Source organism: Marmota marmota, unplaced genomic scaffold (genome assembly GCF_001458135.2).
Source record: "Marmota marmota marmota unplaced genomic scaffold, marMar, whole genome shotgun sequence".
In the NCBI taxonomy this organism is placed as follows: domain Eukaryota; kingdom Metazoa; phylum Chordata; class Mammalia; order Rodentia; family Sciuridae; genus Marmota; species Marmota marmota.
In genome coordinates this window covers 8,571,641-8,582,817 of record NW_026000019.1, presented here as the reverse complement: position 1 = coordinate 8,582,817, position 11,177 = coordinate 8,571,641, and the positions used below count along the sequence as shown (strand labels likewise).

Sequence of the window (11,177 nt, the reverse complement as noted above, 5' to 3'; positions counted from 1 at the left end):
ACAGGTACTTGACAGAACAGCAATACTCTTGGTGAGTAATAAACTTGATGTTTTCTATACTTGATGTTTAGTAAAGTCTTCTTAAATCTTAGTGCTATAAAAAGATTGCTTTTAAAAGGAATCATGGGAAATTCCAGAAGAACTAAGAAAGTGTTGTTCAGATTTTCAGAAATCTGTTTACTTACTTACAAGGATGAACTCATATCTACTCAACAGACAGAATGTTTCTATAGAAAGCTTTTGAACAAGCATGAAATTAAAACCATCTCTTGGATTATTCCTTCGTGAACGTTAAAAATGGACTCTAAAGCCAGGAAAGCCAAGCTCTGCCTGGAGGGCAGTTTTGACTTCCTCCTTGTCTTCCTCGATGATGAAAGAATTGGGTGGCTTTTATCTTCATACAAAGGGAAATATTTCTATCAGAGGAAGAAAGTTCCAGTACCTATAAACATTCCAGCCAAGATTTTACCAAAAGTGATCAACGGCACCATAGGTGGAATTGTCTTAAACGTCTTTGAAAGTGGTTCTTGTGGTACTGTACCCATGGGGCACACCAGAATGCAGATTCAGCACATTGCTGAAAAAATATCATTAATGTCACGAAACATGGCAGAGAAGTGAGAAAGCTTAAAACTCCTATGTGTGAGAGCCAAGAAGTCGCTTTCCCTTCTGTAGTCTCAAGGAAAGGAGGTGAAGAAAAAAGAAAGAGGAGGAGAATCATGAAAAGCCAAAGTGGAAGAAGAAAAACCAAAGTCTATGCAACAGAGGAAGAAGCCTTCAGCAGTCCTAACATAGTGTGTGAAATGGATGGTTCTCCAGCGAAGGACCCGAGAGAAACACTGGTGCAGTAAAACCCAATTCCAAATGCCAGGTAAATCTGAAGATGAAATTCATAACTGGTACCAGTGAGAAAATACCAGATAAGAAAATGTCAAGATGCAAAAACATGCCACCGAAAATCTCTACTCTGAAAAGAGTCCTGGTCCCAGACACACCTTATGGCAAAAAGAGAAAGATCTTGCCAGCTGCAGATACCCCAGAAGTTACAGAGCCTGAGACCCAAGGGGTCTTTCTTGGGAAAGAAGCCAAAAATGAAAAAAGGAGAAAGTAACTTCATGAGGGGAAAAAAAAAAAAAAAAAAAAGACCTGAGAAAGACTCCAAAAAAGTCAGAAGCCAAGCTCTTTACTGTTTCTGGATAATCTGCAAGACAGGCACCCACCACCCCTAAGCAATGGTCAAAAAAACCCCAAGAGGCCCAGTTAAGCTAAATGCAGTAACTCAACCAGAAGGAAGCAGCAGAGTCACTTGAAGAGCCTTTTTCTTCAAATAAATGCATTTTTAAAATTATTTGTAATTGGTACATTATAAGTATACATAAAAGTAGAATACATTGTGACATATTCTCATGTTCACATAGCATAATTTGGTCAATTTTGTTCCCCAGTACCTCCCTGAAGAGTTTTGTACAAATACACAGGTCCAGGGCTGAGTGTGTATCTCAGTGATGGACGGCTTGATCCACATGCACAAGGCCTGGTTCTATCCCCAGCACCACAAAAAATAAATAAATAAAATGAAAATACTTGGGTCCTGACCTCCGCCCCCGCTTTTCCACTGCAATCTTCTCCAAAAGTGAGGCCTGGACCTAAATGTTTTTTTGTAACCTTCAGAGGTAATTCTGACATAGGTACCTGGTTATAGTGGTTTGAAGTAAAATGTCTTTTTTAGTTACTCTTCTTTGTATTTGCTGATGTGAGAGAGTGCTTCTCCACGGTTGATTTTCATTATTAAAGAATAACATTTGCTTCTGAGGAAAAAAAAAAAAAAGAAAAGATTAGCATGTTTAACTTACATTCTCTTCCAAATATTATAACCGCCTTTGTAAATATTTATGTCATCACCATTTATGACTTAATAACATAACGTTTAAATTTATTACAAATCGGTTCATGTTGTGGTTATTACCTAACTAGCATATATTTTCATGATTTCCCCTCTGACTTGCCAAGTCAGTTGAATTGTAATTGAAAAGGTTTTTCATGTTCTGATGAAATTGTTTGGGAGGAAAAGTGTTAGTGGAATGAGATGGAAAATGCCATATTTCTGAATGAAAGATGTTTTGAAACCCAGAGAGATGTTGAGCCAGTTTTAAGCAACACACTGAGATGAAAGGTTCACTTTAATCTAAAATAATTTTTTTTAAAAAAATGTTTGTTTTCATTCACTTTTCCTGTTCCTCTGGCTGTTTTTCAAATGAGTGTCTATAGACACAGTAAATAGCCCAGAGGGAGAAATCTGTGGAAAGGCCTCTCTTGCCCAATGCCATGATGAGGTCTCTCTGGTTCGCTGCTGACCGACTCATAAATCTAACCTGCAAAATACTGAGCGGTTGTGAACCTTTTCCGAGGTTTCTGAGAAACATTTGTGTTGTTTCCTGACTTGTTCCCCTCAGCCCACACTGACAGTGGCGATGGACACAGTGAACTTGTTATTGAAAAGGTGTCAAAAGAGGATTCAGGCACTTACGTGTGCACTGCAGAGAACAGCGTGGGTTTTGTGAAGGCGATCGGATTTGTTTATGTGAAAGGTAGGGAAAAGCACTCCATTTTTTATTTATACTTGATCTGTAATGAATGGTTTCTGTTTTGTTTCCCTCTTATGTAGTAATACAATATAGTTTTAGTTTATTAACCCATTCAGTTCAGTTTCTCAGATGTGCAAATTCATGAGAAAAATATGCATACATCACTTGGGAAAGAAGTAAAGAAAGAGATCATTCCGCACCATGGAATCACCCCCTGAGAATATTAGAATTGACAAAATTATATGGTGTTGAGCATGGAAAACCCATGAAGTTTTTTTTTTTTTTTTAAGTGACTTTCCCCCCAGTTTACTAAATTATCTTCCTAAATGGGTCAATAATCACAAAGAAAGCATCAGCACCTACTTTGAGTCTGAGCCTGTTCGATGATGTTTTCCAGAACCTCCAGTCTTCAAAGGTGATTACCCTTCTAACTGGATTGAACCTCTTGGTGGGAATGCAATCCTGAATTGTGAGGTGAAGGGAGACCCTGCCCCAACCATCCAGTGGAGCAGAAAGGGTGTGGATATTGCAGGTAGCCACCGAATCCAACAGCTAGGCAACGGCTCCCTGGCCATCTACGGCACTGTGGTAAGTTACATCGAAATTGTTGCACGCTTAAAGTTCTACAGCCAGTTCTCCTGTGTAAGTAACACAGATGAGAAGTGTTTTTTTCATTCCTATTTAACTCATAAAATCTGAACCACTGAGTTCTCTTTTGCATTTTTTACCTTTCATTTTTTGAAATTGATCTTTGGTACATAAAAACAATAATGTACATATAGTGGGACACCATAAGATATTTTGATATACATATACATTATATAATGTTTAAATCAGATTAAACATTTTGATCTCTCCAAACACTTCACATTTCTTATGGTTAAAATATTCAAAATCATTTTTTTCTAGCTTTTGGAAACATACACTACGTTATATATGGAAACACTGCTGTGCACTAGCACAGTGGAAGTCCTTGCTCCCATCTAACTATCTTAGTACCCAGTGATGAACCTTTCTGCAGCCCTCTGTCTGCCCTAATCTCCCCATCCTCTGCTCAGCACCAATCTATTCTCAACTTCTATGAGATCAACTTTTTATATTCCACATACGAGTCCGATCAACCAGCACTTGTTTCTGTGTCTGGCTTAAAATAACATCTGTAGTTCCCTCCAGGTGGTCACAGATAACAAGATGACATCCTTTTTTTTTTTTTTATGTCTGAATAGCATTCCATTGTCTGTGTGCTCACATTCACTGTATCCATTCATCAGCTGGGTTCTTTTTAAAAAACTGAGACAATATTTGTGATGGATATTTTTCAGTCCTTTCAAGTAAGTCCATGCACATCTGTTTTACAACAAGGAAACAGATAGTTACAAGTACGTTATAGGGTAGATGTTGATAATAAACTGACAACTATATCAGGCTTTCCCAAAACTTCAGCAATTAGGGAAATGAGTGTACTTGCGGTTATTGTTCTAATTTGGGGGCCAAGAGACCCTAAAGTGAAGTATTTCCTTGAAAAATTCCTTAACTAGAATACATATGGTTAATTTGTTAACTCATGTTTTATGAACCCACTTAGATGCTTCGCTTGTTTAACTGATTGGAATAATAATTAAAATACATTAACTAATCACCTGTTCCAGTGGCCCATCCTCAGACTTTATTTTGCTTGCTTTTACTTCACCATGAGAGATTATTTGAAGTTTGAGTTGATGTCACACTAAGAAATCTCAGTCTTTTTCATTTGTATTTTCTCCCCTTTTCCTTGATCCAAATATTACTTTCTGAATTCTGTATATTTCTTCTAATGCCAATGTTAATATGAATACTAATTTGATTAACATACAACTTCAGATCTTTTTCTTAAAGAGAGGTAACTTTTTTATATAACTATTTTATTCATTTTTATGTTTTTTTGTGATGCTGAGGTTCGAACCCTCACACATGCAAGGCAAGCGCTCTACCACTGAGCCACAACCCCAACCTCAGATTCTTAAATATGTATCTTCCATCCTGAAACTCTTCCATGTTCTGTTTCCAGCTACCCACTAGAAACTTCTATTTGGATAGTACATTGAAACCTCTAATTAAAAACATATGTGGTATAGAAAATAAATACTATATGAATTTTACTTATTTTCTATACCACATATGTGTAACTTGTGGCTTCCATGCTATAATTTATTTCTTTAAGTAGATTAGTTTTGTTTGTTTGTTTTGCTTTGCTTTGTCTTCTAAATTTCAAACTCCCTAGATGGAGACCTGATTTAATATAATGGAGGTTGCTAACAATATAAAGTACTCTTTATTTGTTGCTATGCACTAATTACTTTAATGCTTTTTAAGGTATTCGTAAGAATAAAATTGACACTTTGATTTAGTAAGACAATTTTAAATAGTGGTTATAAAATAATGTTACTTTTGCTTTGATTTCCTATCAGTCATTATTCTTGGAGATTGACAACAGGCTGTTAGGCTATTTTGAAAAAGTTTATTTAGACTTTAAATATCTTTTTCTACCTCCACCCATTTCCCTTTTTTCCCTCTCTGTTTCTATTTCCATTCAAATGTTTTATCAAAAATGAAATTTCAAAGAAACTAACATTGTGGTGAAAAGAGTGACTTGCGCTTTTCTGTAGGCTCACATTTTTTATGAAAATACTGCTTATTTCCATAGAATGAAGATGCTGGTGACTATACATGTGTAGCTACCAATGAAGCTGGGGTGGTAGAGCGCAGCATGAGTCTGACTCTGCAAAGTAAGCTGCTTAATTAAACCCTAATTCATACTCAAAGAAAGGTTGCCTAATGAAGAGTGTTCCTTTTCTTTAATTTTACAGCAAGTCCATTTGGTCTAGCTCAGTGTGCCTACCTTAGATTTCTCCTGACGATCCTGCTATTGTCATTGAACATAAACTGATCTACTTTTGCCCAGATGCTGTTCTTATTTTACCTAACATACACAGTATAAAATGCATTGACTGGTGGCACAGCCTTTTTTACAACAGATTCAGTGGAGTACCCTTCCTGTGGTTCACCACAGTTCTTACAGCATGCTTACAAAGATGGCACTTTTAAAAATGTTTCTTAAAACTAGAGACTAACGTAAATGAGCTCAGACGTGCTCCAGCTGGGTTGCCATCATCTTCCATGAAATAACTGTGCTCTGGGTGGAATCCCCGTGCTCTTCATGGAGCCCTGTAGTGAAAGCAATCAAAAAATGGAGATTTCATTAGAAAACCATAGAAGTTTCCAGGGGCCCACTGCACAGTCTACAGAACCATACCGAGAGCAGACCTGAAGACAAAATCATTGGACTGGGAATTTAAGCAAACCAACTTATTTTGTAGATAAACTCAGTATTTAACAGATTGAATTTATATCGTCTTCATTCACTTGTGAGAGATTCTCTAGACTAGTATTTCGTAACAGCTATTGGCCAAACTAGTTCTGTAAGACTTGAATCCATCATAGGTATTTAACAGATATCGAAGGCAATGTTTAACTAAAGGACATATATGTCAAATGATAATCTCATGGTGTGTTATTGGATAGCATTCCATGGTCAAATTAGCCTGAGGGGGAAAAATGGATTTTTAAAAGTCTATTTATTTATTAAATACACAAAGAACACTACTGTGTGCCCTGCCTTGCTTAGGCATACCAGGTTTCTTTTCTGTACATCTTTCCAGCAATGTTAATATGCTGATGTAAATTATGAGTCACCAAGACAAGAATATAATAGGCCACATTTTCCATATAAATGTCGTTCCCCTGGCTTCCCTTGGCTCTTTGTGGGGTGAATATAAATAGGGTATGACACCATTAGTCCCCGCTAGGTGGGTGCTCTACTGACCCAGTAAGGCTGAGTTAGATCAGCTCATCTCTGTACTGACTGGAAACAAGTGGAGCATATCACAAAGCCACAAATACAATTCAGCTCAAATTAAGATTGAACCACCAGAAGCAATGTGTTCATTTGGATAAAATGCTCGTATATGATTGATAATTATATGAATGATGGAATTATTGTAACCTTGAAAGATGTACATGTGGAATTTTATTTCTATGTCAATTGATTGCTTTATGGAGCAATCAGAAATGTTCAAATATGGTATCTAAATGAGGATGCTGAGTTTTGTTTGGTACTTTCTTTAGCTATAATAATATGAACAGATGAACTTATTTAGTCATTTTGTAGTCACTTAATGTTGAGTGACAAATTTGAGGTATTTACATTATTCAATAGCAGTTGCTCAAAGTCATAATATAATCTCAATACTAGAAGGGAAATAAAATTATTGGTCCTGAAAGTTTGTAGAGTGAGGTTAACGTAATCATCCGTTAAGGGCACATGACTGGAATGATGTGGGGCATGTGTACATATAATGCACTATAGGACACATGGCTGAAAGTCCAACTTCATGTGAGGGGATTATTTTTATAAAACACATGTTAGTTATCCCTTTTCAGCATATTAATATCATATAAAAATACATTGTACTTCTGTTTTGTTATTATGTGCTGTTCATTACAGATAACACTTCTCAACCTAAAAGAAGACTTTGGTCTTAACCACTGTCTGAAACCTTGTATGCTACTATTCTCCAGGTGGATCATCCTTTCTAGTCTCCTGATTGTCTAAATCTATCTTCATGTTGTGTCTTCCTCTCGCACATAATTGGGCTTCCCCCCACACCAGGGATTGAACTCAGGGGCACTAACCACTGAGTCACATCCCCAGCCCTATTTTGTATTTTATTTAGAGACAGGGTCTCGCTGAGTTGCAATGGTTTCTTTGTTTGGCCCTCTTTTTAATCATGCTAGACACTCTTCTGAAACTACTCATGAAAGACTCACAAATCTATAATCCTTTCCCACATCTCTATTCTGAGGTTTAGATGTGAATATCCACCTGGCATCTCTAGATGAATGTCTCACAGACATCTCGACCTCAACAGTCCTGGATGGATCTAGTCATCATTTACCCCTAACTGCCCCCAACACATTTCTGTATTCTATGAATTCTCTAAACAGACACCCTGTTGTCCAAATCAATACCCGAGAGTCATCAATTCTGAATTTTCAACATTTCTTCCTTTTCCTTTCCATGTCCAGTGGAAAGCTTTGGTTTGACATATTGTTACTGTGGTTTATGCTCCCATATTAGCATATATTCTATAGTATACTATAACACTGGTAAATAATTAATTACTTATCTGTCTTATTAGTGGGATATTAGCTCCTTGAGCTAGAAATAATAATTGTTAACTCTGTATTCTCAGCACCTAGCACAATGCCTAGAAAATAGTAAGCTCTCCATTCACGTTTATTGAACAAATGAACAATGACCGGTGATGAAGATTGAGTTAGTAAGTACTCTACCTGAAAAACAACTGAAGGAAAGACATGAATATTCATCATGTAAGGCATAGACAACAACAGCAGTAGTAACTATGATTATTGTGTGCTTATTCTGTTTAAAATTTATGCTTAGTCATCTTAATTGACTCTAACAGCAATCTTCTAAAGTAGGCACAAATTTTAAGGACAGAGACTCACAGAGTAGTGAGGGATCACAGCAAAAGTTGAATTAGAAAGCATCACTGAAGAGTCCATGCTCTAGGCTAACCACTTGAGGATTTTAAATTCTTGACACTTAATCAAAAATTCTCAAACTCCTATTTTTTTTTTTTTTTTGTCAGTGAAATCTGCAACCTTGGGCTTGGGAAGCAACAGTGTTTTATCAATGAATCAGCCTAATTTTTTTCATAATAATGTTACCATGTTGTCTATGATGAAATGTTAACAGTATGTACTTTACACAGGTCCTCCTGTTATTACTCTTGAACCAGTGGAAACAATTATTAATGCTGGTGGCAAAGTCACATTGGATTGTCAGGCAACTGGAGAACCTCATCCAACTGTTACATGGTCCAGACAAGGGCACACCATCCCCTGGGATGACCGAATTAGTGTGTTACCCAACAACTCATTACATATTGCAGCCGCTCAGAAAGAAGATACTTCTGAATATGAATGTGTTGCTCGTAACTTAATGGGTTCTGTGCTTGTCAGAGTGCCTATCGTAGTCCAGGGTGAGTATGACCAGAGGGATATTCATATTAAACAGTACCTGCAGCAACTCAAATCATAAAAATTATCATGCATCTTAATCTGAATCTCTTTAATGGTAAGACGTTTCTAGATGGGCATAGAACAAAAATCACATTACAGTTTAAGACTGAAGAGAATAAAACTATACAGATTATTTCAAAATGCCAAGTGAATGATTCAAAAAAATCCCAAACTAAATTTTTTATTCAAAACTTAGTCAAATAGAGTCTCAGAAATCAATATTGATTATATATTTTAGAATGATACATACCCAAAAGGTAAACAGTATATAAACATCATGGTCTCTAACTTCCAGCAGCTCAGACCTGAGAGAGAATGCTAATGAACTGAAGTTCTTCTCTCACTTCTAGATATTAGCTTTACCTTAAAGGAAAGCTTCCATAAGCCATTCTTCAACAATCATAGATTCAGCTCAGCACCCAGTATACAACTTAATTGAAGTCTGATTTACAATTCTGGATGTAAAAACGCTGAGACAAAGTTCAATGTTTTGCTTACAGTTCATGGTGGATTTTCCCCATGGTCTGCCTGGAGATCCTGCAGCGTCACCTGTGGAAAAGGCATTCAGAAGAGGAGTCGACTCTGCAACAACCCCCTTCCAGCCAATGGTGGGAAGTCGTGCCAAGGGTCAGATTCAGAAATGCGAAATTGTCAAAATAGGCCATGTCCAGGTACAGTTCTGCCTTCAGTTGATAGGCATGTGCTTAATAGATACGACTTCCATTCTCTGCCTGTAGACTACCTCAGTATAATAAGCATTTTAATTGAAATGTAACTCATGGCATAATGGTTCACCTTTGTGCAGTGGATGGTCACTGGTCAGAATGGAGTCTCTGGGAAGAATGCACAAAGAACTGTGGACGTGGCAACCGAACGAGGACCAGGACTTGCAATAACCCATCAGCTCAGCACGGTGGGCATCCATGTGAGGGGAATGCTATGGAAATAATTATGTGCAACATTAAGCCTTGCCCAGGTAATAATCCATCAGTAATATTAGGATAACCGAAACTCTTACGTTTGAATTTCTATAAAAGCATTACAGTCTCCTTTTTGTGCAAAGATATTATGACCTTCACCTTTGAGAACAAATTTATGCTCTCTGTTCTTGGTTCTGGTTCATGGATAAACTTGTGAAGGACATTAATCAATGTTAAGTAAAATATCTGATTTAATGGAATGTGAAAAAGGCTCTTCACTGTGGTGTACTTTTTAATCATGTAGAGCAAACTTAAATATTTACAAAGTCATAAAACCTTAGAGCCGATGAGGACTTTGGGTAGTGTCTATTCCAAGCATCCATTTGAGGTGAGAATAGTGAGCCTAGAGAGGTCAAAGCCTTCCTTAGAAACACACAATTGGTGAGGGATAAAATTCTAGTAACTCCCATTCACTAATACCCGGAACATGATAGGCCCATGCTAGGTACTTTCTGTGCAGGTTGTTATTGACTTGGTATTTCAGGGCTCTTTCTGATTGAAGTGACAGAAATCAAACTAACTTCAGGAGAAAACTCTTCTTTCAGGGATGATTGAATGCAAGGAGTTAGCTAATGGTTTTATTAGTGTGTTTTCCATCTCTCCTCTCTGCTTTCCTCTCTTTGGCTTTATTCTTCAAAATACTCTTTCCATGGGTGGGAAAAAAAAAACTGTTGGCAGCTATTGGCTCATAGAGTTTTGGATCTAAAGTCTCAGAGAAAGAGTTCCTCAGTCTCTCAGAATTCATATCAGCCTCGGAGGAAGAAACCTGTTTGTGACTGGTTTCGTCACATGCTCATGTATGAACTCAACTGAGTTCAGAAGGATATTCTGATAAGCAGCTTGGTGACATGGCCCTCCACCTAGCATCCTCCACCTTGTCCGGCTGCCAGAGAGAAATCACATGGAATACAGGGGAGGCTGTTCATTCTTTCATTCATCTAGTCAATATGTATTTACTGAGCACCTGCTCTGTGTTCAGGTACTGTTCTAATTGCTAGAATTAGAACTATAGATAGACAGTATCATTCAAATATTGAAAGTATCATGAACAAACTCAAGGAGTTGAAGTGAGGGATCACAATGGAGAAATACTCCGTAGCTGGGATGGTCAAAAGGGATATGGACTAATCCAAAGGAGACAGGTATCCAGCATGTTGGGTACTGCCTTCTATTTTTTTTTTTTTTTGACAATAAGGAAAGATTCAAAAAGTAACACTAAGTAATTTGTTAAGGTTGCAAAAAACATGAAATATAGCATTATGTTATAAAGTAAAAAGGGCCAGAAATACCTGATTAGAGAAATTTTTGTACTGTTTTTCGGCCATAACTATATAATGAAAAACTAAATTATATTTGTAAATATGCTAAAATACAGGTCAGCTTTTTCTCATGGGATTGAGTAGCTTCCCCTTCTCACCAGTGCACAGATAGCTTAAGACTGTCTTCCCATTTTGGGGGGGGGGGGGGG

The 11,177-nt window shown here is 37.2% G+C and overlaps 1 protein-coding gene across 6 annotated transcripts in view; it reads left to right on the top strand.

Annotated features, from left to right (window-relative positions):
- Positions 1-11,177, top strand: part of Hmcn1 (hemicentin 1) — a 381,331-nt gene that overhangs the window by 337,035 nt on the left and 33,119 nt on the right. For all 6 annotated transcript variants that reach the window (XM_048809830.1, XM_048809832.1, XM_048809831.1 and 3 more), the window contains 6 exons: positions 2,454-2,588; positions 2,983-3,173; positions 5,269-5,350; positions 8,420-8,689; positions 9,230-9,400; positions 9,535-9,705. In XM_048809830.1, coding sequence (XP_048665787.1) covers positions 2,454-2,588; positions 2,983-3,173; positions 5,269-5,350; positions 8,420-8,689; positions 9,230-9,400; positions 9,535-9,705 — 1,020 coding nt within the window. The remainder of the gene's footprint in view (positions 1-2,453; positions 2,589-2,982; positions 3,174-5,268; positions 5,351-8,419; positions 8,690-9,229; positions 9,401-9,534; positions 9,706-11,177) is intronic.